Below are 21,872 nucleotides of genomic sequence, written 5' to 3'. Positions count from 1 at the left end.
CAAATTTCCCAACTAAAATACCGATCATTTAAATTTCCCAACTAAAATACCGATCATTATTTTATAAAATACTCAAGTTTAAAAAATAAATAAAAAAACTCCTAAAATTAGTGTAGAGGAGGGTTAACTATAAGAATGAAAGTTTTGATCAAACAAATAATTGATTTTTTTTAAATTAAGGACATAACTCGGTTCTACCGTGTCATTCAAACATATTCATTCTATTGGGATTGAACCGGTCGACTATTTCAAACAAATAATTAAAATAGAATTAGTTGTGTTATTTATGAGGATTAGGAACCTACCCTAATGTTAGAATATAGTTGAGGTTTTATGTAATTTTTTTTATTTTAACATTAAATTTTAAAAAACAAAATTATTTAACTTAGTTGGTTAGTTATTTATTTTTATAAATTTAGTGCTATAAATAAAAAAGTTCAGATTTTAAGAAAAATATTTTTTTATTATTATTATTGAAATGTGATCCTTTGAAATAGGTTTTCCTTTTTAATGCGTATTTTGCATGACTAGACAGTTATTAGGTAGCTTGTATTTTATTATAATACTAATTAACAAATTTATTAATAATAGTTAGTAACTAAATTTAGTTTGCTTTCCAAATTCATGTACAACATTTTCTCTAAAAGAAACGCGAAAATTGCCTCTATGGTAAAATTATTACAATTTTTTTTTTTTGTTGAAAACAAAATGTAAAGAAAAAATAAAAAAACTATACACAATTATCAACTTTTTCGGATTGAATTATTTAAATTGATATTATGAAAACTTAAGTTATTTGATAACGAAAATTAAAAATACAATGAAAACTATATTTAAAAATATATATATAAAGAATTTAGTTTGTCGGGGGTTGTTCACCAAAATATTTAATTATTTAGCGAGTCATAACATTTTAGAAGAATTTATTCAATGTGAAAGAGTTTTTGCGAGCAGTCCAAATTTATCGCAAGAGATGGATCTTCGACCAGTTTTTGGGACGACAATTAATGTAGTGTCAAAAGTCTAATGTAATGTTAAAAGTCTAGTTGCGATGTATCATGGGTCTGAGCGCGTTTAGTTCGGCGTCGGCGTTTAATCTAAGCGTCACGTTTGCGTAATAATTTGTTACAGTAATTTTGCGTAATAAGTTAACGAAAAATTATAATCAAACAGATTTTGCGTTTGAACGCAATTTTTTTCTACTCCCTTCTCTAGCGAATAAGCTAAGCATAAACTGAATACTATTAAATGTACGTGAGAATAAGCTAGAGTGAATAAGTTGAGTATAAATTGAATCAAACTTACTATTTGTTTTCATTTTTATATGTAGAAATATCACAAGTTGAGGACATGTTTGATCTCGGTCTATTGGTTTCACTAGTCTAATTAGATATATAAAAAGATTAAACATTATGAAGCAAACAAGTGTACACAGTCTAAACAAGATGTTATGCGTTGACAAGATGATTCCATATGATTTTAATGTGAACATTATTACAATTTGTTCGTTAAGATGATTTCGTATGGTTTTTGTTGGGAAAAGTTTATAAGTCAAATATTTAATCTAAGATTTAGTGTTTTGGATTAAGCTTTATTTACAGTGAAATTCTTACTGATAATATGTGCATGAAAAAATGTTGATTATGATAAGTTGTTGTATTGTCATAAACAGGTGAAAAATCGGCGACCCACTTATGTTTGCATTGTTAGAGGTGACTAATATTGAGAGTCTTTTGTGGAGTATGACTAAGATTCCCTAGGTGAAACCCAAGTCATTGAATAGTTATTGAGAAGTTTGGATTGAGGCGGCTGATATGGAAGACCTACATATTTTGATTTGAGAAAAATTGTTGAATTTGCAATGATCGTAATTGTGATGTAAATATTATTATGATATTTTTTGAGATTCGGTCCGGAAAGTCATTAGAGTTGGTCAGAGAGTTAATATTTTTTTTTAGAATCTACGAGTTCGATAACAGGTTGGATAACATATTTGTATTTTTTTTATTTGCATGTGTTTGTGATTTTTTTATTGTCATATTCTGTATCTGTGATTAAATGATTTTTATTATTTTTTTAATATACATAAATTATTTAAAAAATAATAATAATTTAATTGACGAATGGATAATTAAATAAAATAGTGAGAAAAAATATTTCATAGTTAAACACAAAATAATTGGATGCACCATAATATAGATGATTTCACAATATTTTGTTTTTCTTGAATTAAAAAAGTAGCACCAACCTTATAGTCATTAATGCAAGTTAACTTATCAAAAGACCCACAAGCTAACTTATCAAAAGTCCCACAAGTTAATTATTATTAAGTTTCAAGTTAACTAAGAAGTAAGTATATATAACACAAATTAATTTATTCAATCTTACTAATTTTTTCCATTTACCTTTCCTATGTATTTATATGAATGTTTATCCTATCAATCATATTTATTCCAAATTCACTCAAATTCTCATATTCTTCATTTTGTAACACATGGGTAGAAAAATAATATCATTTTATTTAAATAGGACAAGAACAAAAAGGTTTTGGCACCCTACAATTAACTAAATAAACAAAAATGAAAATTAATTTTGAAAATTGTTTTAAATGTGTTTTCTAATATATTATTTGGAAACCTTTGCAAGGCATTTGGATTATGGGAAGTTCTCAAACTAATTTTGTTTAAACTTTACCTTCTCAAATTAATTTAATTTTTTCAGAACTACTCTAATTTATTATTTAAACTCAATTACTCAATTTATAATTTAATATTTTTATTAAATACATTCAACATTTAAAAAATATATATAGTATATAATATTATCCTAATTTTAATTATATAACAAAATCATTAAACTAACATAAGAAAAAAAAACCTTTAATACCATTTTCAAGATGATCATGTTCCAATTGCCAATCCATTCAAATTTCTCAAAATTTCGATTTAAATTCAACCCCTTGCTAGAAATCTAATAATACTAATGAAATCTAGACCAAAACCCTTTCCTATCATAGTTCTTATTCTCCAACGACATCGATCTACTTCCCCACGAGAAATGTCGCCTCAAAAAAGGCACCCTACCACCCATTTCCGTCTTAGCCTTCTTACTTCGAACATCGTTACTATCTTTAACTTGACTACAACCAGATGAGAATATCTTGTTCCTTCTCGATTTCATTTCTTCTTCGGCTATTCGAATCTTTCTAGTCATCTTCACCAATTGTTTCGGACCAAACAGACAAATCGGACAAGACGGGTCACACTGTTCCTCTTCTTGCGTCATCTTCTCAAGACAGTCGCCATGGTATACATGCCCGCAAGCCAGAACCGCCACAATCATTTTCTCCGCCAAAAGTTTTGAGCAAATTCCGCAGTTTCGTACATCGATGATATTGGAGGGAGAACGCGAAAGGTCGCTTTCAAACGACAATCTTTCTCTTCGGGAAGATGCCACTAGTTCGGTGAAGGTTCTCATGGACCAACCGTCGGATGAACCTCCGTGGGACTCACTTCCTAAGATCAAGCCATTGTTACTGTCCGTGATTTGCCTTGGTTGGGTTGAGCTTGATGGGTTTTCATTAACTGGAATCTTTGGTTCAGATGAATCGCTAACTCCATGTGATTCTTTTCGTTCTTTGAAGCTATTGTCCTATTAAAGAACATAATTAGGTTAACAAGGAAGTCGAGGCGTAATCATAGACATTTCACATAACCATTTTAATACAAACACACACCTCTATATTTCCATGGTTGGTATTTGTTATATCTGCAAAATAAAGGCAGAAGTGATCTTTTAGCATAAACACTACAAATAGATGTATTATACTCTGTTTGACCCTCTAGAGTTGCTCAAGTGTTAAAAGTCTCGAATTTCAGACGTTGAATTCTCAAATTCAATTAAGTGCTTAATGGTTTATAGGCGTTCATCCTAGCTAATAGGTTTTGCGTATCAATAGCATTAATCGAAGATCGCCTGGAATATGCACTCGATAATTCATAAGAATTTAGGCTTCCATCAATATCAAAGTTGTATAATCATATTACAAACATGAAGTGATAGGATGTTAATGAGATGACTCACTCCTTTATTATTTAGTACTGATAGTAATAAACCACCAAACAAGATGTTCATAATCAAGATATAAAATTTGGTTTAATTTCAATTTATAAAGAAGAAAAAATATAGGGAATATTGCGGTGAAAACCAGGAAAACAAAATCAACCAACATCAATTGAATAAAATATTATATCAAACTATAGTGAAAATAATGTTAATGACTAGTAGAAAAGTCCTTTGATTGAAAATAATGCATCACCAATCACCTTGTATGCTATTTTTAAGGTAAAGCCAGTGAAAATTTTATAAATAAATCAGACATCAATATACCAGATTTCTCCCAAACTAGTCAAAAACAACACAATCAAAACTGAAAACATGTCATTTTATAATTATTTCAAGTAGTGAGTTTCGACAGTGATCAACCATATTCATCAAACAAGAGATAAAAGATTTTCAGAACAAGGTAAAGAACCTTTGGTTGTTGTTACAACTATTTAAGTAGCTTAGTGGGTTGTTTTCTTATACATTTTTTCCATGTTGATTATTATCCGAGAAAAATGTACATTTTGTTATGTTGTGACAAAAATACAATGATTGAGAAAATAATCTGTAATATGATCTAAAAAATAATTTGTATACTAAATGAAGTAACAGAAATCACACTATTATCTGAATCATGATCCAATAAATAATCTGGATCGTGACCCGTAAAAGATGTTATAACAAAAAGAACATTCACTTTCAATTTTAACTTGAAGATCTTTTAGTGGGGATCTTGATTGTGACAAAATGTTGGTTTCCAAAATCAAATTGGTTAACTTCTTAAATCAACCTAATTATTCTAAATGTAATAAACTTGCTCAAATGGGCTTGCCCAAAACAATCTACAATCTTAAGTAGCTTCAAACAACTAAGCTTAAACATTTTCTTTACCACATTCACCATCTTTAAAACGTTACATTAAATCTATATGCATGCATAATTCATCATCAACTAGATATTTTAGATCCTGGAAAACATATATTACCTGAAGAAGCTTCAAGATGTCCCTCCACCAGTTCTTCATGAATTGGAGACTTTGGAGACACTGTAATTCTTAGGGGACTCCTTCCACTTGCAAAACTCCCTCTTTCAAGGGATAATTCCCCTTTAATCTCTGTACTACTATGTCCGCTAAATCCAGGAGATAGCGCATATGAGATGTTTTCAATTTCACCAGCCACACGCCTTCGATTATCCCGTCTGAAGCTCCATGATGGTGAATATATAGTATTTCTATGCAAGACGTCCCCTGCAGTTCTGCTGGACAGATTCTCATTCTTTCTAGCAGTACAACATGTTGATCCCATGCTATGTTGTACACTGCAAAAGAGAGTATATCCTTAGAACTCAAAGCAAACGATCATAAGGACTCAACAAAACTACTACATCAATATATGACTAATGATGTCAAAGACCAGATAAACATAGAAGAACATAAATAACAACACAAGGAAATAGTAAAGAGAGATTCAACAATCGCTGATGTAGAAATTTAGAATTACAGATTAGTTTTATGGAATTTCAATCCCTATAATAAGGTCCAGAAAAGAAAAATGACTAATAAACTTCAAGGCAATTCTTTTTATACAAACATCTAGCAGTAGGGGATTTGAAATTTCGTGAAAATTCAAAACTTGGCCTCTATTTGAATTCCCATAGGGTTAATAAATTAGATATTCCTTTTATGAGAAGGCCAGGAAAGTGGAAGCTATAAATTGTCCAAATTACAGATTAGTTTAATGGAGTTTCAATCCCAATAATATGGTCCAGAAGAGAAGATAACTAATAGTCTTCAACAAAACTCTTTTTATACAAACATCTAGCAGTAAGGGATTTGAAATTTAGTGAATCTTCAAAACTTAGCTTTCATTTGAATTCCTGTAAGGTTAATAATTCAGATTCTCCTTTTTATAGGCCACAGAATTCGAAACTATAAATTGTCAAAATTACAGATCAGTTTTATGGAAATTCAATCCCAATAATATTGTCCAGAAAAAAAAAATAGACTATGAATCTTCAAAGGAGACTCTTTTTATGCAAACATAGGGGATTTGAAATTTCGTGAAGCTTCAAAACTTGGCCTTTTGAGATTCTCCTTTTTATGAGAAAGCCACAAATGTGGAAGATATAACTTGTCCAAATTACAGATTAGTTTAACAATATTGTCCAGGAAAAAAAAGACTATTAATCTACAAGACGACTCATTGTATGCAAACATCTAGCAGTAGGGGATTTGAAATCTCGTGAAGCTTCAAAACTTGACCTTTAATTTGAATTCCAATTAAGTTAATTCTTATTACATAAGGATGAAATTAGAATAATCAGAAGAATAACACCAGAACAGAAATGATTACAAAAATATTAACATAGATTCCTGTGGCACTTACAGGAGATATTACTAACAAATGCATAATTTCTTATCAGCAAGAGTAAAGATAGTGATTTATGAACGAAACTAAAATTGCAAAAGAATATCAATATCGTGTAACGACAGATCTGTAACACTCTATGGGATGATTGTTAGATCAATATAACTTCAAAACAAGAACACACTTATATTTATTAAAAAAATGAGGCATAAATAGCCTTGCAAACAACTAAACTAATGTTTTTCTTTTGAAGTCTTATTGATCTAACAATGAAATAGTTGTTCACTAAAATTCCAGACTACAGACATATAATAATACAGGATCAGAGTAATCAGACACAGCAGCGTAAAGTTAACCTATGATTGACTCGTTCACTTACCTCAAAGGTTCAGAGAAAGGAAACGGAAGAGAAAAACATGGACATCCTCGGTCGCGAGTGGCGATTCAAGTTTCCTGAAGCGATTTCGAAAGAAAAAAGAGATTAGAAATAGGAAAGAAGCAGCAGTTCACATAATCTAGGGCTTATCGCGACATTAATGATAGAAATTCGAAAGGTTGAAGGGAAACAATTAAACCTTACCATCAATCATGAAATTAGGGTTTGTGAAAAGATTATAGAGAGAGAAAGAGATGAACAGTAGCGTCGAGATAAGGTCTGTTAGATTCCCGGCAGAAAGTCGAGCCGACTGTGTTTATGAGTTATCAATCACACTTCTATTATTTATTTATTTTCATTATATTACCTTTTTATAATATATTATATTATATATAAATACACATATATTATTTTATATTAAAAAAATATGGTATAAACCGTATCACATCAATCTAAAATTTCTAAAATCGAGTTAATCTATTAGTTAACGGTTCGGGGGCGGAATTGTATTTCCCGTCCCATGTCCCATCCATATTTCGGAGATTTTTTTAATATTATTCCTGTCTCGTTCAGTTTTAAAACGGTAACTATTTATAAAATATTTTAAATATAAAATAAAAAATTATAAAAATGAATTTTTTAATATAATATATATGATAATATATTAAAATTTTATATTATTATAAGGAAATAATTTTAACACTCTTATAAAATATAATTAAAAAATAAATATATTTATAATTTTATATATTTAATTATGTTTATATTGTTGGAAACAGAATTAGGTGAAAACGGGGCAGGACGGAGACACAAATATCATTTATGCCTATTTCCGTTCGATTTCGAGAAAAAATCGTCCCAACGGGACAATTTAATTTTTTTAACGCGATTAGTTTTAATTTGTCATTTTTACCTCTATCCTGTTGTCATATCTAATGTGATGTGATATAGCATAATTAATTTAAAAAATATTTTATATAAATTTATTAGGATGAATTTTATTAAGGGCTGGTTTGAAATTTTTTTTTGGGTGGGTTGGGGGTTTTGTTAGGATTTTTTAAATAAAAAAATAATTTTGGGGTGTTTATTGACTTACTTTTTATCTCTTTGTTGAATGATAAAATAATTTTAAATAATTAAATAAAGGCTAATTTTGATATTTTGATAAATAAAAAAAAGTAATTAAATGAATTAAGTGGTGGTTAAATTTTAAATAAAAATTCTTTAAAAAAAACCCAAAACTCAAAAATCAAATAAGGCCTAAAAGGACCAACAGTCTCTAAGAAAAATATTTTATTATATATAACTAAACCACTTAAATAGATCCTCTTCTTAATAAAAAAAAAAATACAAGCTTGTTGAATATTAGTTATTTTAAGGTTTTATTAAAGAAAAAAATTGATAGAAAAATAAGTTATTTATAACTTTAGTTAGTTAAATTATTATAATATTATTTTATATTTAGAATTAAATATTATAAAAATAAAGTAAGAATATTTTAATATTTTATTTGATAAATTAAATAATTTAATAGTTAAAAATAAATATGATGGTATAATTAAGTTATAGATACACTGTTTTTTTTAATTCAAATTAAACAATCAACTATTAAAGTTTGTGTTTTTTTTATAAAAGTAAAAAAAATGTTTGAATTTTTAACTGATTTTTGTGAACATGAGTGGGGTCAAATTTTTGGGTTGGGTTAATTTCTTTATAATTGGAGAAATTGTGTAAAATATTAATACTTTTATTTTATTTTTGTTAGAAGAGTAAATTTTATTTTATTCTTAAAAAAAATACCTCCAAAATAATATAAATGAGATTTTAACTCATTTTTCTAAATGAGTTTAGTCAATATTAGGATTGTGTTAATGGTTTATAAATGGAGAAATGTGTAAAATACTTGCTCTTACTTTTTATTTTCTTGAACTCTTTGTTTTGTTGGATGGGTAAATTTTATTTTATTTAAAATCAAAAAGTGTATTCAATATAATATAAATAAAGTAATACTTATTTAAGTCTAACAATAAAAATAATACAAAACAAATAGCCTAAAGTTTTATTTATAAATAGAGAGGATTCAGTATAGAAAAAAAAATATATATCAACAACTTTTATAATAAGCATCACAGGCAAATGATGAGATTAATGCATTCTATAAGATAAAATGCACCTACTCATGTGGTTTCTTTGATGTCATGTGAAGTCATATGCACCTAATGTTCAATTGTACTCATACTTTGAGTTATATTTAGCGGTTTCATAAAGTGTCGATTATTCAATTTGTTCGGTTGTATTGATTTAGATGTCTTTGTTAGTTTTACTAATACTTTTAAACTATAATATACAATATTCAAATTTGATGAATTCAAATATTTTACATTGATTTTAATTTACTTTTTTTTTAAAACGGTTAAAACCATTTTATTAAAATCTCAAAAGTAAGAGGGTTAATGATCAAAGCTAGTCAAACTTTAGCTATGATTAAAAGATGATAATCAAACGACTCTAAAGAAAATGATTAGTAGCAATCAAACATACAAACAAAGATTATAAACTGTATCAAATCATAATTATCTCAATCAAGATTTTTATTTCCATATCAACCTGTTGTATCAACAGATTGTCTTCCTCTTCCATTTGTCCTTCCTCTTCCCATTCCTTTTGCAATAAAAGAGGGATGAATTGAAGTGGTTGATGAATACTGCATATTCTCATTTTGATTTCTTTTTTTATATGAACCTGTTTTGATTTGATAGAAAGAAATATTTTTCCGGATTTTCAGGATTTTCACCTTGTTGTTCTCAACTTGAATTTCTAGATCAGTCTCAGAATTCTTGTCTTTGTTTCTTTCAGCTTCATCTATGGTATCATCTGCAACAACCTTGGTAACATCTACTTCAACTTGATTATTCTGAGTATCTTCCTCTCTAGTTTCCTGTATTACAGCTTGACTTGTTTGAGAATCAACTTCTTTCATCTTCTTCATTTTTTGTTTCATTGTTACATTTATTCTCTTCTTCAACAGAAACCCCCTTTAATATATTTTCTTCATTATCAGAGTCCTCTTTGGTTTCTGCTTCTTTCTATGCCTCCACATTTTGCTCTTTACTTTTAGACTCTCCTGCTTCTTTTTCCTGATTTTTTTGCTTCTTGGCCTTTCAGTATCTTATGCTCATCTTCCATAGCTTAAGCACATTTTGTGCTGGCATGTTGGAATGTATTGCAGAATGCACACCTGTCCGGTCTCCACTCATAAGTTATTCAAATGACATTAGATTTCCCTTTCCTATCGACTATTGTCATATTATTCGACAATGTACTACGAGGATTCACCTTTATGCTTCTGTTATCGGGTCCATGTATAGTGGTTTTTCCAATAACCCTGCAAAATGACTAATAACTTCTATTTTGTACATGTGTGCAAGGATATTTTAAAGCTTGAACCATATATGTGCTGTCTCCTTATGTTTATTTAACATGTTTAAATCTTCAGACCATCTTTTCAACTTCATGCAGTTTGATCCAATATATGTATGCCCATGTTTTAGAATTTCATCCAGACTCATTTTTGAATTGAAGAAAGTAGAGATCATGAATATTTGCAAAGACAGTCCATTTTTCTTCCATTATTTCATTAAAACTTCGCTGTGATTAGAAATGATACATTGATTTTGATTGTTTTCACCTCCAAAGGTTAATATTAACTTTGTATATTATGAATAGATTTTGTAACTAAATTGAAAGCATTAAAAATATTAATAATTGTTATAATTTTCACAATTTAATAGTTTATCCTTTAAAAAAATCATTCACAAGAATAAAATTATGTTTAGCACATTATACATCCCACACTTGAGTAGTGAGTCATATCATTAGAGAAAGTTTCTCACCAATTACAAATGATAGTGTTAGAGTAGACCTAAGTTCTTTGAATAATCAATCAATGATAATAATAATAATATTAATAAAAAAAATCTGATGAAGTGGGTTAACAATATATAAATTATTTTCTTATAAATAACATAGAGAATTAAAATAAAATTATCAAAATTAAAAATATTCTACACAAATCTAGAAAAAGAAAAATATCAAACAATTCCTCAATAGGAAACCCACCAACCAAGTATCCCTAGTTTTAATAGAAAATGGACCATTTAAGTTTAAAATAAGCTACCTAAGAATGAGTTTGCCCAACCCAAGAACTAACTGGGCTTAGTAATGGTAAGATTCAATTACATTTGTTTGATGGTTATATAAATAAAAAACTATAGTCAATTTAATTTAAAACAAATTATATGATAAAATTATTTAATATATGAGCTACATATATATATATATATATATATATAGCAAATTATTGAATTGATATATCCTAACAGGTAAATTTATATTTCTTTCAATACAAATAATATATATTATAGTAAATTATTGAATTGAAAAATTGATAGAGAGGGTCCAAATAACTAACTATTCATCAATTATTAATTTTGAAAACTATTCATCAATTATTAGTCTCAGGTATAACATCAACGTCACTCAAAGAACAAAAACATTTTAGAAAAGGAAAAAGCTTAATTAAGGAGCAATTAAAAGTAAGTTGTCTTATCAATTATGTCATCCCACATTAATCCAATTGATGTTAATTATTAGTAAAATAAAATATATATGATGTTGGCATCAACTATTAGATATAATTTATCTACTTGAAAGCATTATTTTTCTATTTTTTTTTATAGACATGTCTATATTAATATATATAAAATCTCAAAAAATTATGATTAAATCAACCCAACAAAAACCTATTGATACATGTTAAAATAATAAAAATCTCAAAAATATATTTAAAAAGTCAGCACCTTCGACGACCAACATTAGGCGCGCAGATGATATCGATCGCCTTTTAGGCGCGTCTGGCGTGCAACATCTCCTCTTCCATCTTCAACAAGTTAAAATTTTGGGTATGAGCCAGTTATGACATCGTCATCATATAACATTTAAATTTAATTAAATTGGTGAGATAAAGTTAGAGGAGAAATAAATAATGGTAACTTAATTATATGCATGAGAGATCTGATGTCATGGCTATTGTAACATTCCACCTAATTACAATGGATTATTGAGAATACATAATGTTTTAAGTTGACAAGATGAGCTCTTCATTTGCTCTTCTAACGGATGACACCAGTTATAATAAGTATAAGTGAAAGTTTGATGTTTCATTTCGCATTATAATTTTGTCTATGGACAAAAGTTATAAAGGTAAATTAAACACTTCATCTTGCATTATGTAGATTGAACATTTACACACTTTTAAAAATAATATTTAAATTCTATTATGGTATATATGTTTGTTAACCAAATGAAAAAATGTGATTTGTTTGACCTATAAAATAATCAAGAATTCTCTAAGATTTTTATTATTGTGAAAATTACCCACTTTTTTTTAATGGTTCAATTCCCCTCTAATCTCTAATTTGTTATTAATGCAAGTGGGTATGTATACACATGGTTTTATTATCTATTTTTCTAATGAAAAATTAATTATGCTTAGTTTTTGATGTCTTTTATGTTGTCCTTTTGCAGGAAGCAAATAAAATCACAAACATAGAAAGGTATGACACCAGATCTCACCACCCCCATTGATTTGCCCATTTGCTTCCTTTTGGATTTAATATAATTTGACTCTTTTTTTTATCTTCAATTTTATTTTCATAATTTATAAAATTAACACTATAAAAAAAACACCATAATATTTCACACAATCATGTTTCCTTCCTATTTTAATTTAGATAGTTTTAAGTAAAAATGGAATCTTATTTTTAGTTTAGTAAATCCGACTCTTTTTACTTAAATATTACTTTTGTAAATATATAAACATTAATCATTCTTTCAAACCTATCCACTCCATTTAACTCTTTATTTATGTTGGTTTAATTTTTTGTGATCATTTATTTTTTCTAAAATAAGTCATTAAGAAACTATATATACCAATCATTTTGAAATTTGTTGTGATCTATACAAAAATCTATTTGCTTTATTTCAAGAGAGTTCAATACAGATCCAAGAGCTTGTTTGATACTGGTTATTTGAGGTTTTAGTGGGTTTTATAAATAAAAATAGTTGTTTGATAAAAAAAAAAATATGTTATTTAGATTTAATTGGTTGAATACTTGAATTATTATATCTTTTTATATTTAAATTTTATAAACATAAATTAAGGATATCTTAGTATTTTGTTAATAAATTTACTGATTTAATTCATTTTTGAAAAGCATATTCCATGAGATAATTGAGTAAAAATTCCAAAAAAGCTCACATCAACTAGCTCTTAGAGTTGGTTTGATCATTTTTTTTCTTTTCATTTTACTAGTTTTTTATAAAATAATTCTTTATCACATTAGTATCTTTTTAAAATATAAAAATATTTGTACTTTATTTTTATTAAATTTAAATAAAAAAAATATTTTAATAATTAAACCAATTAAAAACTAAATAACTTATTTTTATCAAAAAAAAAAAAAAAAAACAACAAAAATCAAACAAGCTCTTTTTAATTATTTTTTTTTTGTTGGTAATTAATTCTTTTCTCCACAACCCATTTCCTCTTTTTACTTAATTATCCTTTTTTAAAGAACAATAATATTGCTAGTCCAGTTCCCATATATTATCTCACCACTACAACTTGAATTAATGGACATTGACTCATAAGTCATAACAAAACTTACTCATTACATTAGAATATTCAGTACGATAATACTCGACGTTTTCTTTTCGTTTTCCTTGCAAACTTTATTCATATAATTTTGTTAATTAATTAGTTATTCAAGTATTCAAGTTATGTAAAATTAAAAGATTAATAGCGTTGAGAAATATGCCTTGATTTTCTAGGTAGTTGTTTAGAGATTTGAATTTGGCTGACGAACATTAATTGTTGGGTCACTTCTTTTAGTAGACTATATGTCTGTAAATGAGTCAGTGATTGTATTTTTTCGATGCATATTATTCAAACACTATTAATTACAATGTTTTCTGATATTCATTCTGAAAAGTCGGTGGAGTCGATTAGGGATGGAATACAATCGTGCTCGTTAATATCTTAATTTCATATATTTTAATTTTCAATTTTGACATTCTTAGTTTGATTGTATTTAAATGACCCTCAATTTTCATAATACATTTAAAAAAACAATAGTTTAATTGGGACAATTGATCATTAGTTTAGTTTAGTTGGACATTTGAAATATTTTGTATTTCATGCATTTTATTTCCTTTTGCATTTTCAGACTTGTAATTTGAGACTACAAGCTCCCATTTATCAAAATAAAATATATGATCTAGCAAAATGCTTTTTTTATTCTTAAATAGGAACTTTTCTTAGGAATATGTCAATTAAATAAAATGAAAAAACATCCCAAATTAAATCATTAAAGAAATATAAGTCAAAACAAGATAAAGATCAAACAGCAAAAATCAAATGACATTGAACTCATGATGGAAATTATTCTCATTGCATCACACAAAATAAACATGGTTTTAGACATAATCAAAGTAGAACATCTCTTATTACTACTCACAAATTAAGCAAGTCATATTATAAGAGAACTTGACAAAACAAAATTGTAAAAAATTGCAGTCTCTATTAAAAAGACGAGTAATGAATACAGGTAATGTATCCTATATATATATATATATGAGGAAAAAATATTAACTTATATTTAATTTTATTTGTTTTCCAACATGGGACGAGCAATATCATTGGTCCGAGAAATATGTAATGAACACTAATAAATAGTTAGTTGCATAGTGTTAGATCCTAAACCATTGTTGGTCGTCGTTGAAAGACATTCGTTTTGATGCTTGAGTTGTTGTTCACTACAAAAATTATGATATTTTGCAATAGTGTTCTTTTCGACTGAAATAGCATTAAAATAAGTATTTATCAACTAATTTAGTCACTTTGAGAACAATTCTAATATAATCAGCAATGTTACATAAATCAGATGCGGTTATGAAGTTGCAGATTTTGTAACCTATGTTGTCACTATTTTTACAATTATACTTGTAACTAGACTTTAGCCATTTTTATTTCAATATATATTATTCAAACTAGTATTCAAAACATTATTTACATGATAGATTTTATTAATGTTATTTTGTATTTTACAACTTATTTTGGAATAATTATTATAATATTATTTATTAATGACTTGTTTATTAATGACTTATTTATTAATAACTTATCTATATTTTTCAACAAAAAAATATATATTAATATTTAAGTTGGTAAAAATATTTCTTAAAATGTAATTAGTCAAATGTTCTACAACTATGTTTGCAATCATTTCATTTATCTTATAAATATAATGATTTTAAATGTAACTTATTTTACCATTCAAGCAATTATATATTTTTAGTATAGCAACTAATTTTCAAACTTCACTTGTAATATTATTTGTAATTAATATTTAATTTTTAATATTTTATTAATTTTATTTACTGCTATATATTTTGTAATATATATATAATTTATATTTTTCATTTTAACACTAACTTTAGCCATTTCATTTATAATATTATTTACAATAACTTTACATTATATATTTAAGTTTTTTTTCCAATTAGTTTATTAATAAGTATTACAATATCTTTGGCAACCCATATAGATGTATTTAGAAAATTTTATCAATTACTTTAGCAATTTGTTCAGTAACATAATTTACAATCAAATTTAAATTACAGATTTAAAAATATTTACAATAAGTTTACCAATTTATTCTACAATATATTTTTGCAATCTATATAAATTTATTTATAAAAAATTATCAATATTTTTATCTATATGTTCTCCAACATAATTTATAATATTTATAATTTTTGCAAAATATTACCAATAGGTTCTGTAAAATCTTTTGCAATTAATATATATTTTTTACCTCAAATATAATTCAACATAATTTGTAATTTATACAAAAAAAAATATATTTATAAATTTTACTAATATCTTTAGTCATTTCTTGTGCAATATAGTTTTCAATATTTAGATGGCATATTTTTTATTTTCTGAATTAATTTACTAACTGATTTAACAACATTTTTGTAATTAATATTTAATTTATAATTCCCACGAGAAAAAATATATTTATAGAATTTTATACATTTAGCCATTTAATTTTCAATATTTTATCCAATAATTATATTTTATTATTTTATAATTAGTTTTGTTATAGGATATTGAGCCATAATATTATAATTTTTAAAATTCCAATTTATTTATATATAATTATCTGCTTCTAATTACAATTACTAATTCAATATAAAAAAGAAATAATTCAATAATATTCCTATATATATAATATATTTTTAAATAATAAAACAACCTACAAAAATTAGGTTTATATATTTTTGAACTCTTCGTACTTCAAAATACCGCATTTACAATATCATTTTTACATAATTGGCAATTTACAAAAATAAATAATAAGTTAACTTCACATTACAAAATAACACAATCACACTATCATGGTCACATAATTGCCCAATTACAACTAAAATAAACAGCAACAAAATCATAGATAATTAAGTTCAAAATAAACCAACAATAATTCTTCATTAAGCTTAAACATAATAGATAATAAAATAAATTTTAGCAATCTTCAATTCTTAATTACCCACCTGTAAACAAAACCATAAATACATTAGAATTCATATATAATTAATCTTATCTTAATAAGATCAAAACTACTAAAAATTATCTTAAATAACTTCATTTAAAATATATTCCTGCAAAATTAAACCAAATACAATATATATATTAACCAAAGACTTACAATATACAAACTACTTACCTTCTTTAATGGTCCTAGAGCCATAGAATCCCTCTCAAGAATGTGAAGGAATTGTAAGCTAAGGGTATCAATTTGGTGCTGCAAGTCATTTTTCTCCTTCATTGCATTCTCTTGACATAAAACAATTTGTTTGGATGAATGTTCTTGATTTAATTTCAACATTCTAATTTCTTCATCTTTGGCATCATTCTTCACTTGCAAATTTGTCACTGTATCCTTCATTGTTACAAATTCTAAGCACAGTTTGTTGGTGAATGAGGCTGGGTCTAACATTCGGTTCTTCCCCACGTAGCCCAAACCAAAAACACGACCATTTGTAGGTCCTCCAGCTGCTTGAACCCACAATTCTTCATTTGATTTTTGTTCATTCACATCATCTATGGTTTCTTGGGATATATGAAGCTCCTTATATGTTTTCTGAAAGAAGAACTTACGTTATTCATCATAACATAAATTTGTATGCTTTTTATAGACATATCAAAATAAATGGATTAATTTGTAAACATACCACTACTTTTGCTGCTCTATCCCCACTCCAAGTTCCATCTTTTTTTCTATAAGTTCTTGCAAATGTTTCTAGCACATCTGGTGGTCTTCCAAGCTCTATTGTCTAAAATGATTAACAATAAATAGTTAACAATTTAAATTGTCTAAAGATTAATATTTGAGATATTAATAAAAGAAACATCAAAAATTATATGTTGTATGTTACTAACCATTCTTCGTCGATGTTCGTTTGCGCTTATTGACCCTCCACAATATGAAGCTCCACCATCAGCAGTGTACTTGTTTCTGTGACCCTGCGCTTTGTTGCATTTTAGAATGTATTTAGGTTCGTCAAATTTTGTCTTCATTACAGCCCAGTCTTCTATGGTTACATGTGGGGGCTTCTTCAAATACTTCTTAGCACGGGTCAAAAAGTTTCGTATCTTTGCACTAGCTTTTTTTTTGAACATTTTATTCACACCACCTTCCATTATGGGATCCCAGCAACTTAGAAAAAATATTTCCACCGTCGTTTTTTGATTCAATGGAACACTTGTTGGTGCATCTACCATATGAAGCAAAAATCGGAGGACCGGTTCAGTATAGATGGATGTATCCATTTGAGAGGTACATATTGTTTATATGTAAAAACTATTAATTTGTGTTCAATATTTGTTTAATTTTTTCGTGTGTATTGTATTTTTTATAGGTTTCTTAAGAATGTGAAGCAGAAAGTAAAGAACAAAGCCAGAATTGAAGCATCAATTTGTAATGCATATATTCTAGAAGAGATATCTACATTTGCCTCGTATTATTTTGAATCTAACATACAATGCAAACAGAGACACCCACAAAGAAACACAGAAGGATCTGTCAACAATAATGATGCTTCAATTTCGATTTTCAATTATCTTGGACGATCTAGTGGTGCCTCAACTAAATTAATTTTGAATAGCCAGGAAACGTTAGTCGCTCATACTTACGTGCTCTTAAATTGTCCAGAGGTAGATCCTTACTACAGGTAATAAAAATTTATAACGTATATTAATCAATTTATCTTAATTAATTTTGAGATTGATATATGCATGCAGGATTTTTTGTGATTTAAACACCAGTTTACCAAAAGATGAAATAGACCGCCAATTCGCATCATGGTTCCGATGTAAGGTGAGGAAATAAGTTTAATTTATATGTTGTGTGTTTGAGTATTATATTTAATTTTGCATTAATGATTTATTGTAAACTTGTATCTTATAGATTGTTGAGGAACATGGTCCTTTAGTTTCAAAAGGATTATTGTATTATTTGTCTTTTGGGCCCAAAACACCCGCAACAAGACATTCAATGTACTTCGTTAATGGGTTTGTGTGGCGGTCAAGAGATTTTGGATCTAACAAAGCAACCATGAATAGTGGTGTTTGTGTGCATGCTGATGACGCAGACTATTATGGACTTTTAGAGGATATAATAGAAATTGAGTATCCTGGTCCAAGTTTACGTATTGTTTTATTTAAATGTTTATGGTTTGACCCAACCCGTGGTTCAAGAGTTGATGAAACTTATAGGTTGGTTGACATAAACATGAAACGGAAGTATGCAAAGTATGACCCTTTCATTCTAGCTCAACAAGGTATACAAGTCTACTTTGCTACGTATCCGAACAAAACAAATCAGATAGGTGATTGGTTGGCTGTTTGTAAAACAAAGGCAAGGGGAAAAATAGAGAAACAATGGAGTGATGATTTGGTGTATCAACAAGAAGAGCCAACTATACAACTAGATATTCCCCTAAATATACCACTATATGATGTCAACAATTTAAGTGATCCTAATGGTATGGTTGACGAGCTCGATGATACAAACGTAAGTGAAGAAAATGAATTTGAAGATGTTGAATGGGAAGGAAGTGAGTCAAGTGGAAATGAATCTGAAGGGAGTGGGTCGGAGGAAATTAGTGAAACTCACGAATCATTGGATATTTTTTGATGCTTAATTAGTAAGTTTATTTGTTTAAATGTTCAACTCTTTGTTATGTTTAAAGATTATCTTTTATTCTAATTAATTATGATTATTTAATTTTATGTTCAAATATTAATACCATGGGATGTGCAATTCAAATTGTAATTTTATTTTATATGAAAGTCGCAAGGCCAGTTGTGATTTGATACGTTTATTACAAAACAAATTACAAATAACTCTAATATACATAATGCAAAATACATTACTTATTTATTTATAAATGAAACTAATAGATAGATTATACCATATCAATTGTTATTCAACTTATATTGCAATATTTAGTTTTATAAAGTTACAATACGTACATTGTTTATCAAAATTGTTAGTAAAAACCCAATGGGTTAGCTCCTACACAAGTTGTTTATATCTAATTTTAATATTATTAATTTTACTTATTCTATAACTATTTATTTTTTATTATTATTATTCTTTTGCAAAATTAGTATAATTAATTTATAATAAATAATTATATACAAAAATAAATGGATACTCCGTACAATATGTATAAATAATTAAGAATTAAGTTAGTAAATTTATAAATAATAAGTTTATAGATAAATTTAAATTTCATTGATTCTTATTCAATAAAATAATGTAATATACAATTAATTATATATATATATATATATTTTTATATATAAAACAAAAATTGCAATTTGAATTTGTATTAACATTGTAAAACAAGTTACAAAATAACTCTATAATAAATTTAATACAAAATAAATTACTATTATTTCTAAATGAAACAACAAATATAAATTAAACAATATGTCAATAACTATTCAACTTAAATTCTAATATTAGTTTTATAACAATTGATAAATAGCATTGAAATTACAAGTTATGTACACATTCAAATTATTGAATAAAAAAATATTCTAAGCTACATAATACCATGTCTCTTAGAAGCTACCTTAAATCTCCCCTACATTAGTTATATCTATTCCGATTATTACTCTATCCAAAAAAAAAAATTATGATCCAAAAAAATATTTACCTTGATTTTAAACATATGTCAAACAATTTAATTAAAAACTTATTATATATATAAACATGTCTTGTTTATTTGTAAACTTTTTAGTTTCACATATTCATAGTTATGTAATATTATGCAATTTTTTAAACTAATTAATTATTAAGTTTTTTCTTTTTCTTTTCATTTCCAAAATTATAAATACAATTTATTTTGCAATTTTACTTTAAATGAAAGTTGCGAAAAAAATTATAAAATTAACATTTTATTAATACAAAATAAGTTTTTAAATTTGATTACGAAATAAGTTAGAAGATTATATTCAATTATCTGTAATGCAAGATAAATAACAAAATTAGTTTAGAAATAATTCAAAATATATTTAAAAGTAGTTTAATTTACTTTTTATTTTAAACTTGCAAAAAAAATTGTAAAGTAAAACAGTTTTTTTTTTTTAATGCAAAACATATTGAATTTTTATTTAACATATAATTAATAAATTTTAAAATTAATTAAGAATTAATTAAGAATGAAAGCATCTTAATAAAATAAATAATAAATCAAATTATATTGTCTTATATTTGTAACTTCATTTGGCAACATATAATTATAGTTTTGTTGCGAAACAAGTTACATATTAGTGTTAATAATATTTAACACAAACTTAGTTGCACAATAAGATAAGATTAGAGTTTCCAACTTTTATGGTCACTTATTATTTATTTTTTATTGGAATAAAACATTATAATTATAAAAGTGGATGAAAACGTTGGAATATTTATATATATATGGTAGTTAAAATATTAACAATATTATTTGTATTATCTCTATATTAATGTGGCTTTAAAAGTTGTAATGATTACTTGTTATAAAAAATTGTACTATTTTAATTAATAAAACATTATTCCCTCTTTAGTGACTTGTTTAACAACAATTTATTTGAAGTTTTTAATTTTTTTTATCAACAATCAATTAATGTAAAAAATGTTACAATATTTCCACTATTTAAAATTTATGTTATAATTTAAGTTACATATTCTCAAAGAATGTATTAGTTATATTTAAGTTGCAAAAATAAGTTACTAATGGACCATTTTTTTGTAGTGGTTGCCACACTATCCGACACCCCCATTTTGCATCCAAATCTTCTTAGACATACCTTATGTTGGATTAACGATAAAATTTGTTGTAGTTTTTATTTATGGTAACTTATGCACGGTTGTTTTATTGGGGGTTGTTTTTCACCATTTTTTGCGATCTTTACTAAAATATGGATAAATTAAATGATTAAAAGAAAGAAGAAGATGTAACACCACACATATCTTCTTCCAAATATGATTTGAGTTGATGACTCATGTTGAAAACACTTTTGATCTTGTTTGCTTAACTCAAGGAATTCGACAAAATCCATTAGACAAGACATATAAAATTAAAATAATTGTGAAGTAAAACTTTTCACATGCTTTTGTTTAGATGCAAGAAATCATTACTAATTTTATTTAGTTTCTCAATGTGTAAAGTTGAAAAAATTGTGTACCTCTTCTCAACAATAATTACTAAAAATTTCCCTAAGATTGATATATTATTGGAAGCCATGTTAGTAAAAGGAAAAAAAGAAGAGGTAGAGGGTGAAAGTAAAGAAAAATAAAGAAGAGGTTCACTTTCATTCCCTTATATGTGGCTCATTGTACAGTACA

General features: G+C 26.5%; 1 protein-coding gene across 1 annotated transcript; it reads right to left on the bottom strand.

The window, feature by feature from the left end:
* Positions 1-2,855: 2,855 nt before the first annotated feature.
* LOC124933062 lies at positions 2,856-7,170 on the bottom strand. The gene is made up of 5 exons (XM_047473787.1): positions 7,054-7,170; positions 6,853-6,926; positions 5,090-5,424; positions 3,737-3,768; positions 2,856-3,651 (listed from the first exon to the last, which is right to left on the bottom strand). Exons 3-5 carry the CDS (start codon positions 5,409-5,411, stop codon positions 2,980-2,982), a joined length of 1,026 nt encoding a protein of 341 aa, XP_047329743.1. The 5' UTR covers positions 5,412-5,424; positions 6,853-6,926; positions 7,054-7,170; the 3' UTR covers positions 2,856-2,979.
* Positions 7,171-21,872: the final 14,702 nt, after the last annotated feature.

Source organism: Impatiens glandulifera, chromosome 3, assembly GCF_907164915.1.
Source record: "Impatiens glandulifera chromosome 3, dImpGla2.1, whole genome shotgun sequence".
Classification (NCBI taxonomy): domain Eukaryota; kingdom Viridiplantae; phylum Streptophyta; class Magnoliopsida; order Ericales; family Balsaminaceae; genus Impatiens; species Impatiens glandulifera.
Note: the sequence above shows the minus strand (reverse complement) of the source record. Positions and strands in the feature narration are given on the sequence as shown.

What these genes read in the sequence shown, in the direction of transcription:
- LOC124933062 (XM_047473787.1), bottom strand. Translation starts at nt 5,411, where the DNA reads ATGGGATCAACATGTTGTACTGCTAGAAAGAATGAGAATCTGTCCAGC. An exon ending in ACATCTTGAAGCTTCTTCAG is followed by an intron (nt 3,769 to 5,089) that starts GTAATATATGTT and finishes TTTATTTTGCAG; the next exon opens with ATATAACAAATACCAACCAT. An exon ending in CCAACCATGGAAATATAGAG is followed by an intron (nt 3,652 to 3,736) that starts GTGTGTGTTTGT and finishes GTTCTTTAATAG; the next exon opens with GACAATAGCTTCAAAGAACG.